Genomic DNA, 23,151 nt, shown 5'->3' on the forward strand with positions numbered 1-23,151 from the left:
AATTGCACTTGTTCAAAACACCGAAAATGAAATGCATCGAAAACCATTTCAGTATTGTCAGAGAAGTGGTCGGTATAACGATGGATTTTTAAATTTGCGCCACTTATTAGGAATTGCAGGGAGAAGCAAATATCAGCTGCTGGTGCACGTTTATTAACAAATAAATAAAATAGCATATGGTTCCATCACCTTAAATTAAGCGTAAAAAATTCAAGTTTGCAATACTGTTAGTTTGTTTGTGAGTTTTTTTACGAGGCGGCGGTCCAATCGAGAACCGAGTCGCCGCTCACGTCCTCCCTGTACAATTTTTTTCCAAGGGACGCATGCTCTGCGAACTGGGACGCTACGGGGTCCATGCCTGCGAACGAAATCGTTATCCCTACGTCCACTTAGGACGACGACGCTCAGTAATAAAATTTAACCATCTAAGGGGACAAAATTCAAACAATTAACTCCTAACTAAATTTATAACATAATTCGGAAATATGGCGATATCCCTTCAACCCCAATTGTTAGATATTGACCTGAAAAGCTGTCGGACAAGCACTTTTATTTATAGCTTATTTACTCAGTGTCTTTATTAGACATTTGATAAAGACAGGGTGTTGTCGAAACAATTATCATGTCATAATGTATAATTTCGTGAAAATCTGAACTTTTAGTTCTTATTTATTTTGATAAATGGATTTTCATCAAGTAAAAGCCTCCTCGGTTCAATTAATAGGATAGGGATGGGGTGATACGCGATATTTCTTACTTGGGGATAGAGTGATATAACAAAAAAAAGTCAGTGGGCTAAAAATTGCCTGATTTTGCTCAGTTCTTCGTCTTAGATTTCAATATCAATATATCAATGTTGATATTAAAATTGAAAATTTTAACTGAGGTGGCTTTTACTTGTTTTCATTCGACAACAGCATGTCTTTATCAAATATAATATTTACAAACTACCTGCTACTATATATACCGAAAAATGACCATAAAACCTTAATTAATGTTGTTGTGAGAATGTAAGTTCAATAAAGGAGAGGTATTTAAATTTAATTGATTTTTGTTTCTTTTTGTTAATCTCCATGGCTTTGGTTTTTGTGGCTGTATGTAAAATATCGAAATTGTCGTCAAAAATGCGTTTTTCTGTGTTTAAGTGTGTAGCATAATTACAATCTAGATTATTGTTTTTAAACGCTCTTTTATGTTCGTTAATGTGTTTCTTGAACGATCTACCTATTTGTCCAATATAAATTTTAGGACAAGATCCACATTTCAACCTGTAGACACTCGATTTTTAAATATTTTCCTATTGTGCTGTTAGTTCTGAAAGCTATTTTTAAACCACATTTTGACAAATGTTTTGAAACTTTTTCACTAGATTCTATGTATATAATTGTTTCAAATTATACGCGTTCTGTATTAGGTTTCGGATAAATAGAGTCTGGATTTGTTTTTTATTTATAATTTAATCTATAATGAACGGATTATAGCCGTTGTTCGGTGCAATTTGTTAATGATATTAAGTTGTTTGTTGTAATTTTCTGTCGAGAGTGGCATATTAAGAAGTCTGTGTATAAAAGAGTTAAATGCAGCCATTTTGTGTGTATAAGGGTGACTGTGTCCGTGTGTGAAGGTTTATGATATATTGAAAAATCTAATTTGTTTTGCCTTTCGTAACAGTTAAGTCTAACTTCAACTTAAATTCTCACAACATTAATTTAGGTTTTATCGTCATTTTTCGGTATATATAGTAGCAGGTAGTTTGTAAATATTACATTTGATAAAGACACGCTGTTGTCGAAACAATAGTCATGTCAAAATATATAATTTCGTGAAATTCTGAACTTTTAGTTTGTATTGAAACTTATAGTTTCATTTTTAAAAATGTTAAAATTTGATTGAGTATTAAGGAAATTGTATTCAATCAAAAAACTCCAAATTTTCCGTGGATATTAGTTTGAAATTGTCAAAATTTGTAAAAAATACTTCTTTGAAAGTCGTTCTAAATAACTAATTCAATCGATGCTTATTTAATATCTTCTTTTTGTTAATTAATTAAAACTTTTATCAATTTCAATATGATAACGTTGTTCCCTTAGATTCGCAAAATATTACACTGGAATCTTACCGCACGCTGCCACCGACACGACCACGCCCTTTCGCAGGAAAAACGCGACGAACTTCAGGGCGTCGACGTCACCCGTGTAGACCACGTCGTCAAAGGCACCGTGCCCCGCGTACCTGAAGCTCTTCCCGAACAGGGTGGCCCAAAAGAAAGGCACGTTGCTCACGGGTCGATTTGCGCCCAACATGTTAAGCGCGGCGATACGGCCGTGGTAATGGGCGAGCCCGAAATGCCCTATGACCGCCTTAGCGTTCCCCTCGCACCACACGGGGGCGTAGGCTATGTCGCCTCCGGCGTAAACGCCCCCTACCTCCGTACGCAGGTACTCGTCGGTCTCGATCGACCCGTCCGGCCTGAGATTGAGGCCGGAGCCCTGTAGAAAATCGGTGTTGGGGGCGGCTCCGATACCCGCCACCAACGCGTCGGCCTTCAGGAGGCTACCGTCGATCAGTTCGATGCTTGCGACAGCCCCCGCGTCGTCGCCGATCACTCGTTTGATTCCTGGAACGAAATTAGACGTCAATATTTTAAAATTCAAGACCACACGTGGTCGTTTAACGAGGCTTTTTTCTCAGGTGCAGAATATGCGGTTAAAATAAGGTCTAATTTCAAAACACGTGGTATACAGAGTGTTACCCCCAAGTTAATTTCGATAAAAACGCTGCAAAACGTTAAATCTAGTTATCTGGTACATGGTTAGGGTAAGAAACTAATCAACAATATGTATAAGATATGCTGTTTCCATAGCTGCACATTTTACAACCTGCCCGTTTTTAATGTTTAAAACTGTCCGAAATTTCTCACCTAACACTTATAACACTGTCACTAAGCAAACAATGTAACTAATACAATTTAATTAAATCTTGGTTGATAACGGCCGAGGATTAGATTTTAAATGCGATATTTGTCGCGCCATCTATATTCTACGGGTCGAATTATCAATAAGTGAAGTTAAAACAAGGTTGCTTTCGGTGAGCGGGGCAAGTTTTCACTTTTCATTTTAAAAAGACGATTCTTGTCCTAGAGGGACGCATTGTTTTTCTATCGTGGACCACTATGGAACTTTCGCAAAATCGAAGTAATTTGATTGTGAATACACCCTTCCTTCACATATCGTCGAGCTTCAAAGTTACGGCACACTTCGGTAAATATTAAAATTTGTACTGGTAATTTGCAATTTAAAATTATATTTTTTCAAATATCTCGCGACCCCTGTATCATATATATTAATAAATCACCGGCAAAAGCGGAAATCTCTAGGATCTATCAGAATTTTTTGCCCACAGACGACGTACCCTGTATATGATTCCGACAATGTTCGAAATAGAGGATATAGCCGTGGATCTCCTGAGTTTCCTGGTACCCGAATTTTTTCAATGGAGTAAATGGTTTTCAAAAAACTACTTGTATTCTCAAAACACGTAAATAAGTGGTAATATTAAATGACGTCATCGCGTCTAGAAATAGTGATTTTCATTTGGATTATTTCAAATATCTCGAACAGCGTATATGATACACGAAAACCGTAAATACAAAAATTGTGGCCCTTGATACGGCCTATAACACTGTTTGAACGTATTAGCTATTTTTTCTACGAATTTCGATTTACAGTTAATAATTTACTCTCTAAAAGAACAATTTTCAGCAGGGTGTTCGGTATTACAACGCAACATAGTAGGCACGCGACCCGGCTTCGCGAGTCCATCGTAGGCCGCCCGCCCCTGGAATGCTTCGATCCGATGCCGATCCAGACAGTTCGAAACAGTTCGATGAGGTGCTAGAGTCAGCATTCATCTACCGGGCTATGTAATTAATTTAAAGAATGTTAGTCCTTTGTTTTCTTTAGAAAATGTTATTTATTTTCATCAATAAAATAACACCGTTTATCAAGAAATTTGGGTAGCGATTAATCGAGTGCAACAACGAGAGCACGGGTCACTCGTCGGAATCTCACACACAGGGTCTTTTAGATTTTTGTCTATAGTTGTAGCGCCGGGTCTTCCACGTATTACGGATGTAATATTTTTCCGATCGGATGAATGGCTTTGGAGGAAAAGCTGTGTTCTGGATGCCAAAATAACCACAAAAAAAAATCAAAAATTAAAAAAATACTTCGCGTTATTTTATTGCTCCCAATTTAAAGAGTCTAAATGCGGGCCCAGACTTCTACTTCTCTCCCAAGTCTGAAGTCGGTAGCTGCAAATTTGGACTACTTATGTTTTTTAATATTGCACGGAATACTATGTACAATACTTCAAAACCGTAAATACAAAAGTTTAAGCTGTCTATATAGTCATGTAAAAGAAACTGACATCTAAAATACAGATTTGAAGTTACTGCCAATTTTCAATAATAGCGGGACCCATTTTTCAGTTTTTTTGAATTTGCGGCGCACCCTGTACATATTTGAAAAATTGTCAAGAATAAAAGTTTATGGAGTCGTTTCCTCTGCGTCTTCTGGTTCAAGAATTTTTTCGTTTTTGTAAACGGTTTTTGAAAAATGGTTTTTGTTGTAGACCCTTGCACACGCGATTTTTAATTTTTTTAAAATACTTCCCGACCTCCCAGCCCCCCCCCCTTTTCAATAGGTTCCGTCACGGGGCAAAGCTGCATAGATGGGTCACATATGAAGTCGATTGCTTCAAATTTCGTGTTTCATAGCAAAAAACAGTCGAAAATCGTGAAAAAAAAGATGGATACCGGAGTCGGATCAGGGCCACTTCTGGTTCGAAAATTATTCAGGAAAAACCAAAAGATGAGAACGGAGAACCGACAAGCAGACAAAAAAAAATAAGAATATTACATGAAATTTTTGGAGCAACTTATCTGGAATGCCAGGCATCAAGGAGTATTTTTGCCATCAACCATGAGATTCATTTATTATATTATATGATCGCATTTCCATAACACCCTGTACAATGGAGATTGGCATTGGGTGTCCTGCTAATAATTCCGGAAAACTTTAACATACCCGGAATTTTCTAACCAAATCCGTTCACAATTCCAACGTTGCCGTTGATTTCGCGTAGATCCGGCAACGCCGCAAACTCACCGCTCTGTCCGACGAAGTGGACGCCCTTGCCTTTGAACAGGTTTAAAATGGCGCTACCGATTTTCTCGCCCCACACCGGTCTGAAGGGTACCGAGTCGCGCCCCACGACCGTGACCTTGCGCACCTTGTCCACGCAATAGTTGGCGACTTCCATGCCGATAAAACTCGAGCCGATGATGACGACCTCCTTATCTTTGGCGAGTTGCCGCAAAATGGCCCCGCCGTCCTCGAACTCTCTCAAAACGAACACGTTTCGGAGATCGGAGCCCGGAACTTTGAGTTTCCGAGCGTGACTGCCCGTAGCCAAGAACAGTTGGTCGTATTTTAGGCTTTGGTCGTCGTCCAGACGTACCGACTTGGCGCCGGTGTCAACGGAGACGGCCGACCTGCCTTTCAGCACGGTGATCCCGTTTTCCGCGTAAAACGCGTCATCTCTGAATTGGAGCGTCTTGACGTCGGCGTCCATCGCCTTGCTAAGTTTAATTCGATCATACGGTAAGCTATTTTCTCGGCAAACTAACGTTATTTCACCCCGGAAACCTGGAAAAACGTATGGAGGATATGTTGCCGGCGGAAAACGCTTTATACCACGGTGGCAGAATAAAATGCTTTCTTTTTTCTGTCATTTACCTTCTTGCCTCAGAGTTTCGACGCATGTAGCTGCCGCGGGACCGCCGCCGATTACGAGGATCTTTTCGGTGACACAGGACCTTTTTTTAGCCATTGTTTTCCTACGCTTGTTCGCTTCTAATTCCGACTTCTTGGCCCGGACTTTGACGTCCTCCCCATCGACAGTTACTTTGTAACAAGGCAAGGAGTCCAAACCTGCAAGGTGGGTTTAAAAAAAAAAGACGTTTAAAAAACTGTAAAGCAATGATCACCTGGAAAATCCTCGATATCTCCTGTCGACACGTTGAAACAGGCACCGTGCCACTGACACCTGATCCTGCCTCGTCCGAGCGCCCCGTTGACCAACGGAGCACCATAATGAGTGCATTTCGTGCCTAAGGCGTTTATAATCCCGTTCTGTTTGACGAGCAAAATTTTGTGCTCGCCCAAATCGAACGTCTTCATTTCGTTCTCGCACACATCTCGTACTTTGCACACGACACCTTCTACGAAGTCGTCGTTTGCTGAAAAAGCGGTAAAGGGCCAAAATTTTAAGAAAGACTGCACCGAACCCATCGCGGATCGTTTCTAATTACAATTCGAGCTCTGCATTTTCGCGTCCTTGAGAGTTCCTTTCGCTGTTAGCGGACAGGTTATTTGTTTTTGTAATTTGACAACACTTCGCCGAATTACGAACATTTTAAGGAAACCACAGACCAATAAAATATAGTTTTCGAAACAGCCACAATCACCGTCGTAATTTGGAAAAAAAATGACAGGGCAGAATTTTTGCGGCCCGATTATTTTTCATGAAACAGGCTAATCACAATTTGTATCCCATAATTTTGGATTTTGTTATTTTTTTTTGGAAATTACAAAATTTTATGTCTTCTAGGACTAATTGACAGGTATCCACAGATAAGCCGAATACTTCCAAGAATCCATTGAATCCTCTACGTGCTATTCTGTGGGTGGAATACTAGAAATTTCAATTCCATAAATTTGACTTTCATAATTTGCATTGCGAGTCGATATCGTCGTCTGGCTTAAAGTGAATAAAATGACCAAACAGGGCGGTTTCGTTGCGTTCCTGGCGGGTTTGTACTACGACGAGTTCAAATGGTGAGACTACCGCGATAGTGTGAGGTTAAGCGCATTTCGGTGAAATCATTTTACTTTTGCAGGGCTTTGGTGAAAAGCATCGGTATATTCGCGTTGGGCATCCGGATAGCGCAAGAGTGTAACGGGATCGAGCTCGTGCCGTCCCAGTCTTAGATCCGCACGTTAGTTTACTTAGTTGTACATTCGCAAATTAAATGTGTGTCGGTAATGGGTTTGCGTATTATTTTGGTGATACTTGCGTTGTGGAGTTTCTTTGCGTACGGCGGCCGCGTTGCTCCCAATTTCGTGTACATCCTTACCGACGACCAGGACTTGTTACTAAACAGTTTGGTAAGTCAGGTTCCGGAAACAACAAGGAGCCTTACGAAGGTGCATTTTCAGATGCCCATGAAGAAAACGCTCCGACTAATTGCTGACAAGGGAAAGTTTTTCCAGAACGCGGTGAGACGCGGTCTTTTGACCTATTACGAGTCCGAAATGGACTGCTGTTTTTCTGTTCATTTCAGTTCGTCAATACGCCCATATGTTGCCCCAGCAGGTCGACGATTTTAACCGGAAAATACGCGCATAACACTGGCGTCGTCAACAATTCGATATCGGGCAACTGCGGCGGTGAATCGTGGCGGAAAACTCACGAGCCTGACTCGCTGGCCGCGGTTTTGAAAAGGGCCGCGAATTACAGCACGTTTTACGCGGGCAAGTACTTGAATCAGGTACGGGGGTGAACAAGACGGTTTTTAAAATTTACGCGTCCCCGTCAACGTTTCAGTACGGCTCAAAATTGGCCGCAGGTTTAAGTCACGTCCCACCTGGGTATGACTGGTGGATCGGTCTCAAAGGCAACTCAAAGTACTACAACTACACGTTGTCACTAAATGGTACCTCCAAGACATACCGCAACGTCTATTTGACGGATTTGCTGGTAAGAGTGGTGCCGTAAACTGAGCCATAAAAGCGCCCATCTTCGTCCTTGTAGGCTGATTTCAGTTTGGACTTTTTGAATCAAAACTCCGTCACAGCGGGCCCTTTTTTCATGATGGTCGCGCCGCCTGCGAGCCACGCCCCTTTTCTGCCACCCAAACGTTACTTGAACAAGTTCCCGAAAATGACAGCCGTCCGGAACCCCTCGTTTAACTATACACCAAATGGCGTAAGTTTAACCAGAAAATTGGGATGTTTTTGCGCTACTACAGAATGTGGGGGATGCTGTTCCGCAATCGACATATGCCGCTTGCCACAATTCTTTAGAAAAACGCTTACATAAAAAATCAGACCTTATAAAAATGAAGACAGTTTAATTTAATTCTTCAAAAATATAGCTAGTCAAAGTAGGCCAAATGTTTGCCACTTTTCCTTTATTTTTCAATCTTCAAAGGTTTTTTTTCTATTTTTAATTAATTTTAAGTGTAACTTATATTTTGCCCCACCCACTAACCTGCATTGTGGCATTTTCTTTCTAAACAGCGGTTTCGACACACTTAATTCGTTTTTGTTTGAATATTTATTTTGAGAATATATATATATATATATATATATATATATATATATATATATATATATATATATATATATATATATTTATATCTAGGAAGTCTATCTTCCCATGATTCGTGTCCCAACGGTCTTCCTTGCATTGACGTTTCTATCTATGTCATCTCATCATGATCTTTTTGGCTTCCCTTTCTTCTTCCAATCGGGCTCCATTCCATTTGTTGATGCATCTGTTCCTCGCTCTTCTAACATGTCCATACCATAGGAGTCTTTTGGTTTCTATGTGATGTGTATTACATCGTTTTGCACGCCCATTCTTCTTCTGATTTCTTCATTTGTAACTCGGTCTCTTCTAGTGAGTCCACAGCATCTTCTCCAATACCTCATTTCGGTAGCAAGGATTTTCCGTTTGTTTTTATTTATTACCCATACCTCATATGTAATTATACTCTTTGTAATTGTATCGTATATCAACGTTTTCGTTTTTTTCTTGAGGTTCTTATCTTATATAACTGAATGCAGTTGTATACATGGTGGTGTCTGCCCAAGCCTATTCATTTGTTCCTCTGTAGTAGCAATTTTAGACAGTATAAATCCCAAGTATCTGAAGTTATTTGTTCCTTTCATTTCAATGGCGTCCTCTATTGGTAAATTGACTGGATTCTCTTCTGTCGTTGTCTTGTACGTTGTCTTCTTCAAGTTTATTTCCAATCCTACCTTCTCATATTCTTCGTTCCTATATATTCGTATATATCCCTATCACTACCTGGTCATCCGCGAAACAGAGTGTGTAAAGCTATTCATTCCTTATAGGGACTTCCCATTCCTTCGCATTTACGTTTTCAACTACCGACTATACTGTTGCCTACTTTTATGTCTGTATTGTTATTTTATACCAGTTTTTAATCACCTTTATCAGTGTTGTTGGTATATCTAATTCTGCCATAGCCAATCAATGAATGTTAAGTATACTGGTGTGTTTTTTAACTGTTTCTTCTCCATTAACTCTTGAATTGCATATATATGATCTACGCATATAATATAAACTAAGATTCACATAAACAAAATGAAATAAAAGAAAACTTTTGTCTGGATTCCAATGTTTCGCAATTTTTTTATTAAGATTTGATGATTTCTTCCTTGCATTGACGTTTCTATCCATGTCATCTCATCATGATCTTTTTGGCTTCCCTTTCTTCTTCCAAGATTTGATGATTTACTCTATTAAATGCCTTTGAAAACTCTGTGCGAATAACATGAACGCGAGACCCCTCTTCCAATGATTCCAGCAGAAAATCTGTAAATGTAAGCAGGTTTAGCTCAGTGGAGCGATGGAGAAATTGTTACACGGTATTTATTATTATAAAAGTGGGTAGGGACAGTTTGTTGGGATGACTGACACTCGCGTTAGTACTGACACGGCGATCTGGGCCTACGATGGTACGTCCAGGTCGGCCTACTATGCGTGTTTCTTACAAAATTCAAATTGGTTGGTCGCAAACTTTCAGGCCAGCAGAAAAATAGTCGCAAACTAAACTTTCAAACACATTAGGAATGCAACTCAGGATATTGATTTTAGGATAGGGGTAATGCAGCTTGATTTCCAGTAAATTGGAAAACTTCCCGTTTTGAAAGATTGGTTAAAGATAATACAAAGTGGTCTAGAAAGTATGAGGCTGCAATGCTTAATAAGATATGGTGGGAGGCCATCGGGACCGGGTCCTTTGTTTTTATCCAGAGTCGTCAGTTTCTCGTAAATTGATGAAATCGAAATGTTCAAGTGTGAAAAAAAGTCTGCAAATAAATTAACAATATCTTCATCTACAGAACAGATCACGTCGCCAAAGTGCACAACCGATGCATCAAAGTTCCTTTCCTTTTTGTTGTTAACGAACCTCCAAAAATGTTTAACGTTTTTTTTTTTAAGGACGATTCGGTCAGAGATATATAATTCCCGGTAACACTTTTAAAAATTCGGTCCGAATATTTGTTATAGTCTTCTTCTCAAATATTGTATCTTTAACCTCTGGAGAAAACAGAACTGGAAACTTCTTAGCCAAAAACTTATTTAATGGAACGTAAATATCGATAGCTAAATAAACTATATCGTAGAACACGTTGTCCACATCCTCAAGGGTTTTTGTTTGAACTGAGACAAAAACTCAGTCACTACACGCAAGTCCATTGATTTAAAATCTCTATAAAGGCCAGAACTGTTGAAATGTGCTGAATCACATTGCAAGGAAAAGGAGAGAAGTGGATGATAAAAGTCCATTGAAAGTCCGCCACCCTGTGCGAACACTAGGTCCGGAAGGTTGTTCCTAGTGGATTCGATCTCGCTCTGCTTGCTTCCTGCCGGAGAGATTGCAACTCAGGATAATTCTTCCTTAGTTCACCAAGTGTTCTTCGACCAGTCTTTCCAGGTTCTTCCAAATTCTGCATATTTCTCAAAGGAACACTTCGGTGGCAAGTGGCTATAGCCACTATAAATTTGTTGCTATTCGGATTGATTTCAATAAATAAATGTTCAACGCTTTTGAGAAAATTATTGATCTATGCGATGTTGAATTAAAAACGAGAATATCGACTTTCTCAAGTTTCTGTATTGCCAGCATAGGCAAGGTCTTGATCTCTCTAGCAGCTATATGGGAACATCTGTCATTTGGCGGATGCCGCGTTTCGTATGTTATCTTGCGATTTTGCGTATTTTTGAAAATGCGGCCGCATCGGCGACTTACAGAAACACTGGGTGGTGTCGATGCCGCCGGAGCGCTTACCCGCCGACGTTTCGGCGCTTGACCAAATCCATCGGCGTCGCCTTCAGACACTCCTCGCGGTCGACGACCTCATCGAGCGTATCATCCTCAAACTGAAGGAGTTAAAGATCTTCCAGCGGACCTATGTCATTCTTAACTCGGACAACGGCTTTCACATAGGTGAGCGGCACGCTATTGCCGTTAATAAGTGCGAGCAAATCTCCCCCTGGCCCGTTCGCAGGTCAGTTCGGTCAGCCCTGGGACAAACGGCAGCCGTACGAGACGGACGTTCGAGTGCCGTTCATCATTAGCGGCCCCGGCATTCCAAAAAAGACCCTGGAATCGTATCCGGTGTCGTCGGTGGACGTCGCCCCGACTATACTGGACCTCGCCGGGGTGCACCCGCCTCCTTCAATGGACGGGCGCAGTTTCAAGAAGCGCCTGTTCAAAAACTGGAAGCAGCGCGGCTCCAGATTCGGCTTTGTTGAGTATTGGGGCGAGGGCGACGCGAAAACCGTCGAGCCGGCCTGTCAGGGACGGGGCGGCCCCCTCGACGACGGCAGCGTCGCCGTAAGTCTGAAGGACATGTATTATATCCTAAAACGACGAATCGCTGATAAAGCCTTCGCCCATGGTTCTAGCCTGTATTTGAATTTAGTGTACACAAAAATTGGGGTTCGGATGACGTTGACAATTGAGAAAATGGCTTCCACGATAAGACGAAACGCAAATCAGAGGGCGCGGAGACGACAAAATCACTAACAAGGCGTAAAGATGCGCCGTCGCATTGCCAAAAATCGTAATAAAAAATAAAAACCGACTCTGCGGTTTTAAAAGGGGAATTTTAGAGCATCTACTATGTTTTTCCCTCAATATTGATTTCGTAGTTCCGCGCTAGCATTTCTGTTTTTGTAAGATAGAGGAAGTTTAAAAAGGAAACTTTTTTTTTTCAAAGAAATTTACAAAACTTATGGATTGCTAACGTTTCGCCAGTCATCCTGTTGGCTTCTTCAGGGCTTCATTGAAACTGGCTCGCATTTTACTCTGTACCTGCTTACATATTGTTTGAGGGGGGCGGAGCTAAATTAGGGGCATAAACATCGTCTCGGTTGACTGTTTAAAGTCACCTGAGTCACGGTTGAGATTGTTTGATCGCTTATAGGTTTCTATAGATTCTCGGATTTTTCGTGGAATAAAATTGTATGTCCGGTTTTTGAGCCTCGTTGATATTTTTCGTCCGGTCTCTCCAATGTATTCTCGGCATCTCAAATGGAATTTTGTCTTTGACGGATCGAAGATGTTGAGAGATTTTTGGACAAGTGGTAAATCTGGTTTTAACGTTATATTTCTTAAAAACTTTTGATATGCGGTGTATGATGGTTTCAATGTAAGGAAGGGCAATACTGGCAACTGTGGGATTGCTTTCGGACTTATTGCTATTGGAAGGTTGTGGTGAAGTGTATTTTGTGATGGAACGCTTAATATCTTTAATATGGTAATGTAGAGAGAAGAGCACAGGTAAGGGGATTTAGTTTCGGAGTTGATTTTTGAACTGGATGTTAGGTCTAATTTTCTATTGATAAGAATATCTAAGAATAGTAAAATATCGAGGTAGCGTTTCCATAATTTCGGTTTTAGATGGAAGGTGTGAGAGTTTTCTTCTCAAAGGCTTCCATAAATATATTCGCGATGAGTGTTGATAATGGAGAACGACGTTCGTTGAAAAATTTGACCGTTATAAGAAAAATATGTCCCAGACAAGCATGAGAGTGTCAGGAATAGAGACTTTAGTTAAGAGACTAACCCTACGTTGAGACTAACCCTTATATCTTGTGGATCTATGTAATGCTTTTTAATTGTTCAATGAAGTGAGAGGAATTAACTACGACACTATCAGTTTTCCCTGTAAAGGATTTTAATATAGAAGCTCCTGACTCCGCCTCCCTCAGTTTCAGTTAAGCTCCGAAGAAGCCAACAGGATGATTGGCGAAACGTCCGCAATTTCGACTAAGCAACAACCGACGCAGGAAGAATCCAGAAGTTTTGTTAATAATGAAACCTTTTTTGTTTAACTTTGAAGCCCCGAGACTGGTTTACTTGTTTTGGGATTGACCCTTTCGGCCACCCATCTGTTTTCAATTTGAGCGACGTACTTGTCAAATATTGGTTGCCATATTGTTAAACAAACATGATCACAGTGTAACAATTTTAAAACGTGTTGCTTACCAAATGTCAAAAATTTTGGTCAATGTGGTCCCTACATAAACGTTTTGTGGCCAATGTTACACCCAAGTCTTTAAAAGGATCACATCTTCCTAATTATACCTTCAATTATATTATAATGTATATTACAAAACTTTCACATCCATTAACTCAAGGATGAATATTTAAACCCGGTAAATAACACCATACTTTTGTTCATTCGCAAACAACTATTGCGGCTGTTGGGGTTGACTTTTGTTTTCTCCCAAGGAGTGCGACGTCGCACAATGGTGCAAGTGTCAAGACAGCCGTAATAACACGTACTCCTGCGTGGTCGATTTCACCTACCGCGGGACGACTAAATTCTGCCGTTTCGCTGACGATTCGGTAAGAGGGGGGGCTGACGTTCCCCGATTTACTCTGCTTTATATTAATAAATGTTTTATTATTTTTCGCCGATACAGAATTTCATCGAAGTTTACGACCTGACGCATGACCCGTACGAGTTAAGGAACGCCTATCTCGAGACCGACCGCAAGGTCGTCAATTATTACGCCGCCATTTTGAACAAATTCCAAAGGTGCGCGGGGAAAACGTGCCGCACGTTGTAAACCTACCTCCTAGCAGAGTAGTTCTTTTTGATTGTATTGCCGTCACATTTAAAATAAAATTCTTAACCGTCGCGAGGGAGTTTAGTTTTTAAGCCCGCAACCCGAAGTACTATAGAAATAATTCGTCAAGTTTTCGTCCCAACCGAAACGCAATAAAGTCTATTCGCATTGACATGCGAAAACACTTCAAGACGGCGCTGCACACGGACCACTGAAATTATGCGTCATATCCACACGCAGACCACGAAAATAAGCGGGCGTCGGACGCAGACCACGAAAACCGTCACGTCTTGATATAGCGGTGGTTGCCGATCCTTTGCAACCTTCTGCGACGCACTATTCTGAACCCGTGACGTTTCGGTTTCTGCTCGGTCTTCCCCAGCATGGATATCTTCGCGATGAGTCTGTCGACGCGCGCGTGCAGCCGCATCACCGTCTGTTGCAAGCCCTTGATGGTTTTCTTTTGCAGATCGATTTTAGCTTTCGCGATTAGGAACGCCTGCCGCGCCCTCTCTGGATGCGCGAAGTCCTCGTCGCGTATGTCGCCGATATACGCCTTGCGACAGAATCGCTTAGGGCGGGGCGCCGCGACCAGTCGTTCCGTCTCGGACGCGGTGGACGTCGAGCAACTCGAGTCCAACATCTCCACCTCCTCTTCGTCGTCGTCGGCGCATTCGCCCCACTCGGTGCTGCTGGGACGATTGCGGACATTTTTTTAATAGGCATTTTTTAACACTAGCCCAGCGAAAGCATTCAATAATCATTTTTATTTTTAACTTTTAAAGAATAGTCATTTTGTCTGTTTGCATATAGACGAAGAGGCATAAACAGGGTTCTGCTTTTTAAATGTAGGGTTCGGTGGCGTGCTTACTTCGTTATATCGCACAATTTCAAATTTTTGGGAAGATAACCAAATTTACATAATATTTCGAAACTATCGAAATTACAATTTTAAAAGGTTTCCTTGAAGGGTCGTTGCCTATGTTCAAAATGGTCTTTGTTGATTTACCTGATTGTCGGCGCGGAAGCTGGCTGAGATTCGTCAACCGTAGGCAGAGGTTGCGCAACTTGCACACTGGGTGCAAAAATGTGCCTAGAAAAAACCACAAATTTACCGTGCACTTGAGTGAGAAGATTGGATGAAGTCTCACGTTTTCGTCGAAGTCGATGGCTGCGACGCGCTCCGAGAAAAATTGTTCCACGGGCTGCAAGTCGAAGTCTGTCGGGACCTATAACACCGAAAAGATGTATTATTTTGCGATTCATCTATGCAGCAGACGGGCAAACGTGAACTGTGGTCGCTCAAAGTTTCCACACCACTTTTTTCATTAAAATCGGCAATAATCGATCAATCGTGATCGGATAAAATGAGGTAATAGAGGTAAATGTGGTATAAATAAAACGCCCTAGTTTACTTTCACTATGCTGAAATTAAAATGGAGCCAAAATATTCATTGATTAAGGTTGGTTACATATCTTCTTATTTCTTAATTCTTTCTTCTTTCAGTTTTTCTGGCCCAATTCCCATTGTTGTCACTGTTTCAGAGATGAATTGATCTTTGGGAAAGTACATGCGCAGAATACCAAAAGAGAGAATTAGGAGTAAACCTTACAGTTTAATGAATTAGTTAATTTTTTACACCGTGCGTACTGCCAGTAGATGAAGAAATGACAGTGGCTCTTAATAATCGGAAAAAAATGAAATTTTGTTAATGTTAAGTGTCTGTCTTACTTTAACTCAGCTCAGGCATTTCCCAAGGAAGTCAACGCTAGATCGGAATAATGTTGCTGGCGCAACTAAAGTAACAAACCTCGTATTGCGATTAACCCTGACAGGCATTGCTCCATTTTTGAGCACGATGCGCTCGCTCGGTAGAATTTGGAAATCCTTTATGCTGAAGTGGACCGAACACAGCGATATTTCCCTCAAATCGCCAATATCTTTCATGTCAATGGCGTCCAACCACTGTTTCCTTAGCCAGCCCTCTTTGGGTACGCTGCAAGGAGGCGGCCAAACAATACCTGGCCAAATTTTACTCTAGTTTTATCAGTGCGTACGTACCTGTGAAAGGTTATATTTGTTTCCTTGGGCAATTTGTACTCCCACGTACCGCACAAGCAACATTTACGCGACATCCCGTCCGCGTTTATCACGAAGCAATTCACTCGAAAAGGTTATGTTACATACATACAAATCAACGACGAAAAACAAACATGGCCGCCGAAGCGTATTGTTTACCGTCTGTGGCTATGAATTAACTGTTGCGATCATAGAACAGTTAGTTCTTTCTCAACTTCAACTATGCTGAGAGGTCCACTAAAGACAATCGCCCATTATCGACAAATAAGTTTTGCCTTGATTTTTGATTTGCTCTTTTATTTAAATAATTGTAATGGAAATCATCAACGTTGAAATGATCCAAACGGACGGAATGTTTTGGTAAAGGCTTATTTTCCGCAAATCCTAATATGGAAAACCAAATTTTTGTGCTGTTGATTTCGGTTGGAAACTTAAGTCCAAATGTTTGATAACCTGTTATTCTCATTTTCCTTGTATAGATACATTCTACTCCTCAAAAGTGATCGGTATTAATAATTATTAGAATCCTGAATGTAAATTGAACAGGGCGCCACTGAAAAAGGTTGGAAAAACATGATCGCCAAATATTATTCATCTCACATGGGAAGAGTTTTGACGATAAGTAATCGGCAATTACCCAATTTTGTTTGAAACAAAAAGCCATTTAAGATGAAAAAATCTTTAATATGATTTTACATAAAAATATTAAAATGTAGGTATATTGCAAAAACGCCATCTCCAACCTGAACATAGCCAATATTAGGATACTTATTTGTTGTTATTCGAAGGAGGAAGCCAGTGCAAGCGCTGTTCATAATACTTTATGACTATCTGCGGCCATTTGACATTCGCTTCTTGAGCCCTCACAAGGTCTGCCTCGTCTGTCCCCGCCCATTTTATCAGAAACAACAGGCCGTCTGTAACATGGTTCAAATATATTAGTCCATTAAACGATATCAACGTAATAAATCAACTTTAAAAGATATTCTTTTTTAAGCATTTTTATTTTCGCTAATAATCAAAATTCATAAAAGCTAACAATTGAAAAACTCTTAAAAAATAAAATAAAACTGTACCTTTACTGTTTGTAACCCCGACAATTTTTTCAGGCTCAAGACCATCATCAAATCCAACCTCCTCAAATGAAGTTGAAGTCTCTGAAGGCAGGTACCATTTTGACCGTTCTTCATAAAACCTTATCACAACCTGAGGACACCTGACGTTGGCGTCTTTCGCCGGTACGAGATCAGCCTCATCCGTCCCCACCCATTTTACCAGGAACATAAGCGTGCCTGCAAGGAATGGTTTACAGATGCCCTGGCGCTGTTGGAGTCATTTTACCTGGACTATCAGTAACGCCAACAATTTTTTCAGGCTCAAGACCCCTATCGAATCCTACCTGGTCGACGGTTCGCCGTTTCCTCGTATTTTTCGCCTTTTCCGCCTCGTACGCGGCAATTAGCCCTGGACAGTCCAGGTTTTCTTCCGGTTCCCAAGTATTATCCTTCTCGCCGTAACCGCACCATTTGAGAAAATATTCTTTCACCCCGTTTTCCTTTATCCTACTGTCAACGATTTTTTCGACACTGGATTCGTCGGGGGCTGCGATCGACGCCGCCGCCGAAATTGAACCGTTTCGTTTGCTGGCACTCATTTTCGAACACCCAGTAAATGTAGCAGGCGTTTTCGCATTAAATAAAAGGGATTCGTCGATTACCAATCGGCAACAATATCCAATTTTCTAATGGTAACATGGAAATGGTATAGGACTTTCATAGGATTCCAAAAAATCAGTCTCATTTCATCATAAACAAAATTATTGATGATATATAAAAGGCGATCCAAATTATTTGCAAATAAATTCACGCATACGAAACATTAAATCTTAGATAGTCAACAGTTCGTATTGTTTTGGTAATGGTGTTTCCGATATCAACCACAAAATATAATATACGAGTTAATATAAGAATGACAGTCTTCGACGTTCACCAAGAACGGCGGGCTCGGGCACGACCGGAAAAAAGGCTTAAAAATATTCGGGTACATTACAATGTTTTTTTATACCTAGTATACACTGCCTAGCCGCACCACAAAGTCATCATACCTCTAAGCGCGGATTAATTTACGTTAGACACCTTTAACCAGCAGACTTTTTAGGTAAACCTAGAAATAAATCCGCCACTGAGTCCGGTCCATTTCGGGAGTTTACCCGCAGACCACAAAACTAGTGATGGGCTTATTCGAATGATTAATTACCGTTAACGGGTGTTTTAAATAACCTCTTTATTTATTATTATTTCCAGTTATTCAATGAATGAGATTATCTGAAATGCCAATGGTTGGGTTATTGTAAAATTAAAAAATATATATATTATTTTTTTAAAGAAAATTAATGATCATTGCTTACAAATATGGATTTCAGAAAAAACGTAAATAAAAATATTTCTCGGATGGAACGGAAGAAAGTACTAGGAATGCATCAATATTTCATTTTACATTTCTGGTAAGAGGCCTTTGTGTTTTGACCGGAATTCGGGAAGATCAGCTTTTCTTTCTACTGAAGGTTTTTTTCGGTACAACAGCGAAGGAGTGAACACTACCTGAGTATTGTTGTGCAAATCTTTAGGCATCGGCCCTAATTTTTATTGTTTTCTGTTATTTGGTGAGTCCATTTAACGCATCCAGTTATATATCAGTTTTTGTGGCTGGTAGTTTCCTCCTCTTGGCCCTCTAACCTCAACCATGGGGGACTCTTCGGGGGGCGAGGGCCCCCCGACGGTTAGTGCAGCACAAGAAAATGACAGTTTATCCAATGATTCTCAAAATCGTCCGTTGAACGCCATTATTTGTAACATTTTGCCACCGGATTGCAAAAAAACTGCTGAAGATATTTCCAGGCCCCAGTATTTTGATGTGCCCTCAGGTGAAGAGTTGTCAAAGTTATCGGCAGAGATCCAGATTATCAAGAATCAGTTCGAGCAAGACGCTGAAATCCTGCGGGAAGTTGCCAAAATCTCCGCAAACATAAGAAGGACAGTAAATCGGAAAACAAAATATGAAATCACCGACCAGGGGCCTTTTATGGTGATTCTGGAGGGGATTACAAGTAAGGTGGGGACTCTTCATCCTATGAACTTTGGGAAGTTACTTCAAGCGCAGAAAGTTCAAGGTATATTGAAAATTTCTAGAAAAGGAGCCAATAAAATCGGTTTGGAGTTTAACACCTCTGAGTCTGCAAATAAATTTTTATCTAATGAAACATATTCGACAGCTGGTGGGTATAATAAGTATATACCTCAAAGACTAGTCACTTGCCGAGGGTTGGTGAGGGACATTGGTGACTTAATTGATGAGGATGATTTTTACTCTGAGGCAGAAGCCAAGGTTAACATCGGAAGATCGCTAAAGCGCGTTAAGATTGTTAATGTTCGCAGACTAACTAAAAGGGTCAAATGCCCAGGTGTTCTGCCTGGCACTTTTGGTTTCAAGACAGTTCCATCTAATGATTATATAATAACATTTGATGGTAAAACTCTCCCAGAATCAATCAGTATCTATAAAAATGAGTGTTCAATCGAAAAATATGTTAGTCCTGTTGTCTTATGTATGAATTGTTGCAGGTTTGGTCATTGGAAAAACCAATGTAAAAGCAAGGGTAGATGTAGTTTCTGCGCTGGAGATCATCCAGTATTTCATTGTGAACTGAAAGAACAGTTTTATAAGAAGAAACCATGCCCGACAGACCACTTAAATCATGAAGGTAAATGCAGCCTGGGTAATTGCGAAATATCTCCAAAGCCAACTTGCATCCATTGTAAAGGCTCTCATCAGGCCACTGATAGATCATGTCCGGAAATGGACAGACAGAAGAAAATCAATGAGGCTATGGCATGGTACAACTTATCCTTTTTTGAAGCGGCCAAACTCTTTCCAAGAGGCCCCAAATCAAGTGAGTTTAATCGCTCTAATGAAAATTTCCCTCCTATTCATAACACGGTTGCCCCCGTCTCTCAGCCTTCCCCTAGATCTGCTTCTAAAACCTATTCTGTCATAGCAAAAAAGCGTAAGTCCCCCCAAATAGAATCAGGGTATGATAGGGACGCCCACAGGGATTGTCTCGTGCCGCCGTTGACTAGGCAGAAGTTGAATCACACTAGCAAAAGTCAATCTTCTCCCTCATATTTAAATGATTTATCGTCAGAGTCCGAGATGGACACTGCTTCTCCAGGGGTTTCCTCCTCTGGTGAATTTTGGTATCGGTTTGAAAATTTAAAGAAAAAAGTCTTGTCCAATATACCCAGTAAAAGTGCTTACCATGAAATTGAGAGTCTTTTTGACTCCCTGCCTCCTCCCGGAGGATGCAGGTTTTAATATATGAATGTTCCCAGATCGACAGTCAAATCTTTCTGTTAAAATTAGTAATCTCTCAATTATTCATTGGAACACTTGCGGTATTAGAAGTAATTGTGATAGTATTATTAGACTTATTCGTGACTTTGGTCCGGATATAGTCATGATTAATGAATCTTTTTTACTCCCATGGGAAGAGACATTTATAATTACCGATGCCTCTAAGGGACCAGATGATAGAGTTGGCTTTGGAGTATTTATTCCGTTTCTCAATGTTAGGGTCGGGCATGGGTTGAATAGCGCGTTTTGTATTTGCTTTGCAGAAATGGTAGTTATTAGTTACGCCCTAGATCTTATATTAGATTATAATATTAAACAGGCAGTAGTTGTCTCCGATTCCAAAAGTGCCCTGCAGAGCTTCGGATGCAGTGCGGTTGAAGCTTCCAACAGCTACATTTTACTAGATATTAAAGCAAAGATTGATATTTTAAAGCGCAGACTTGGGGGGAAAATCCGAAAAATCGACATTTAGAACTTCTGAGATTAGTCTCCTTCGCTGGAGAAGATCCGAAAATCCTCGACATTTGGAACTTTAAAGTTTAGTCTCCTTCGCTGGAGAAGATCTGACAATCCTCGACATTTGGAACTTCAAAAATCAGTCTTCTTCGCCAGAGAAGATACGAAAATCCTCGACATTTAGAACTTCAATATTCTGTCTCCTTCCTGGAGAAGATCCGAGAATCCTCGACGGAAGTCGGCAATGGGCGAATGATCCTGGTAGTCGTGCCCAACAGTTATCTGTGAAACGCATCATTGAACTTGAATTGAACTTTCTACTGAAGTGAAATGTAGTGAATGATTTTTTTTTCAAAATGCAACATAGGTCAACCATTTTATTTTTTTACTTTTAAAATATAATATAATATTTTCATTTAAATTTAAGATTAAGTTCAGATTCAATAGCGTAACGGTCCCGACCTACCGAAACGAAAACTTAACATTTAATTCGAATGATCATGCGAACAATTATTCGGGCATTAATTTTATTTGAATAGAAATAATTGGTTAGTTTCGGTTAGTCATTATTATATCACATAAATGGCAATCCCTGTACAAACCAGCGTTGTAATTAACGTCGGCACGTGACATAACAGCCTACTTTATTTGTTTTTTCGTACAGCTTTTAAACACTAGAGTGCTATGGTAAAATTGATGTGTCGCAGGCAGGCACTAACCTGCATTTGCGTCATTTTCTTCCTAAACGATTTCCACAGACACACTTAACTGGTATTCCCGTTTGAGAATATACTGCCTTAAAAATGCCGCATTCAAAATTATTATCTCTTTGCGGTTATGTTGTTGGTTGTCGAATTGGGCAAGGTTAAAAACGAAATTTTAAATGTAGCGCATGTTGAATGGATCTTCTGATTTTTTTTCATAGTTGCTTCATAAGTTCGTGTATTAATATATACGCATAGTTAAATGGTTTTTAGTAAAGTGAGGAAATGTTAAAACGTAATTGTTAACCCCCTCAATTTTGCGAAAAAAAAAAAACCTGCATTAAAATAGTTTTAATATCATCTTTCCAAATAAAAATTTTACAAAAAGTTTGTACACTACTAAAGTTTAAGTAATTATATCCCACATTAGGGTTCACTGGATGCAATTATTTGAAATAAACACCACAAGATGCACATTATGGGAAGAGAGGGGGAAACATGTTTACACTAAAAATTATTGCCATGGGAGGTAGGGCGTGATTCTCGCATCACAAGACTTTTAAAACCCACGAGAAAAATATTGTCCTCTTCGCTAGCAAACAGGATATAGACGCCCCCCTCCATGCTGACCATGTTAAACATAACCTAAAAATACTTGACATTTATTCTGCGGGACGCGACTCTGTTAAAGTTTGCGAAGACGGATGCCATTTCAAACGCTCCTCATAAAATTTGATCACTATCTGGGGACACTTGACGTTGGCCTGTTTCGCGGGCACGAGATCCGCCTCGTCCGTCCCCGCCCATTTTATCAGAAACATCAGTTGACCTGCAATCAAATAAATCACAACCATTCCCATTCCTATGCCACCATAAAATATATTACCAGGACTATCGGTTGCGCCGATTATTTTCTCGGGCTCGAGACCCCTGTCGAAACCGAGCGACTTTTTCTCCTCAACCTTTCTCGCTTTTGTATTTTTGTTCTCCTTCTCCTGACCGCTTATCCGCCGCTTCCTAGTGTCTGCTTCTTTCTTTTTTGCCTTTTCCGCTTCGTACGCAGCGATCAATCCAGGACAGTCCAAATTTTCTTCCGGCTCCCACGTATTGTCTTTATCGTCGTAACCAATCCACTTTAAAAAGTACTCCTTCACACCATTTTCCTTTATCCTACTGTCAATGATTTTTTCAACGACGTATTCCTCGGGGGCCACCGGTTCCGCAGGTGGAACCGGACTGTTTCTTTTGCTCGTACTCATTGCCGGACGGATATCGAGGCGTACGCGGGTTTGTTAAACTCTAAAAACGCGAACCTTTGTGAATAAAGCCCAAGTTTTTTCCGTAGCATATAAGACGAATTAGGGGGTGGCCTCACCGCAAATTGTAATCGGGGATCACTTTCTTAGTTTTACGAAACGGACCTCAAAAGCGATAAAGAGTTTCTAGTATGAGAAAAACTGTTTAGGATAAATACGTTCCCCAAACAATCAATAAATTCCAAAGCCGCATAGATAACAAGAGTTATTACCGTTTAGATGGGGA

General features: G+C 40.4%; 4 protein-coding genes across 8 annotated transcripts; 2 read left to right on the forward strand and 2 right to left on the reverse strand.

The window, feature by feature from the left end:
- Positions 1-137: 137 nt before the first annotated feature.
- On the reverse strand, positions 138-16,157 carry LOC132706270 (apoptosis-inducing factor 3-like). 2 transcript variants are annotated; one of them, XM_060677513.1, is made up of 8 exons: positions 15,771-16,157; positions 15,111-15,188; positions 14,969-15,052; positions 6,050-6,301; positions 5,799-5,993; positions 5,169-5,708; positions 2,120-2,617; positions 138-358 (listed from the first exon to the last, which is right to left on the reverse strand). In XM_060677513.1, the coding sequence occupies exons 1-8, from the start codon at positions 15,805-15,807 to the stop codon at positions 249-251; spliced, it is 1,794 nt and encodes a 597-aa protein (XP_060533496.1). In that variant the 5' UTR covers positions 15,808-16,157; the 3' UTR covers positions 138-248. The 2 variants fall into 2 exon arrangements, with proteins under 2 accessions (XP_060533496.1, XP_060533497.1); XM_060677514.1 differs by lacking the exons at positions 14,969-15,052; positions 15,111-15,188; positions 15,771-16,157 and adding an exon at positions 6,374-6,826.
- Positions 6,968-14,246, forward strand: LOC132706272 (N-acetylglucosamine-6-sulfatase-like). Its single transcript, XM_060677516.1, has 9 exons — positions 6,968-7,229; positions 7,281-7,340; positions 7,406-7,612; positions 7,669-7,821; positions 7,876-8,049; positions 11,131-11,326; positions 11,388-11,716; positions 13,619-13,735; positions 13,813-14,246. The coding sequence occupies exons 1-9, from the start codon at positions 7,107-7,109 to the stop codon at positions 13,957-13,959; spliced, it is 1,506 nt and encodes a 501-aa protein (XP_060533499.1). The 5' UTR covers positions 6,968-7,106; the 3' UTR covers positions 13,960-14,246.
- A 574-nt stretch (positions 16,158-16,731) lies between the features above and the next one.
- On the reverse strand, positions 16,732-23,138 carry LOC132706508 (uncharacterized). The gene is made up of 6 exons (XM_060677861.1): positions 22,985-23,138; positions 22,496-22,908; positions 22,275-22,438; positions 17,381-17,780; positions 17,116-17,331; positions 16,732-16,956 (listed from the first exon to the last, which is right to left on the reverse strand). Exons 2-6 carry the CDS (start codon positions 22,866-22,868, stop codon positions 16,808-16,810), a joined length of 1,302 nt encoding a protein of 433 aa, XP_060533844.1. The 5' UTR covers positions 22,869-22,908; positions 22,985-23,138; the 3' UTR covers positions 16,732-16,807.
- Positions 17,702-21,611, forward strand: LOC132706004 (uncharacterized). 4 transcript variants are annotated; one of them, XM_060677033.1, is made up of 2 exons: positions 17,702-19,799; positions 20,888-21,611. In XM_060677033.1, the coding sequence occupies exons 1-2, from the start codon at positions 18,782-18,784 to the stop codon at positions 20,983-20,985; spliced, it is 1,116 nt and encodes a 371-aa protein (XP_060533016.1). In that variant the 5' UTR covers positions 17,702-18,781; the 3' UTR covers positions 20,986-21,611. The 4 variants fall into 4 exon arrangements, with proteins under 4 accessions (XP_060533016.1, XP_060533014.1, XP_060533015.1 ...); XM_060677031.1 differs by having other exon boundaries at positions 19,860-21,610; XM_060677032.1 differs by having other exon boundaries at positions 20,713-21,610.
- Positions 23,139-23,151: the final 13 nt, after the last annotated feature.

Source organism: Cylas formicarius, unplaced genomic scaffold, assembly GCF_029955315.1.
Source record: "Cylas formicarius isolate icCylForm1 unplaced genomic scaffold, icCylForm1.1 PGA_scaffold_8__14_contigs__length_24414737, whole genome shotgun sequence".
Taxonomy (NCBI): Eukaryota; Metazoa; Arthropoda; class Insecta; order Coleoptera; family Brentidae; genus Cylas; species Cylas formicarius.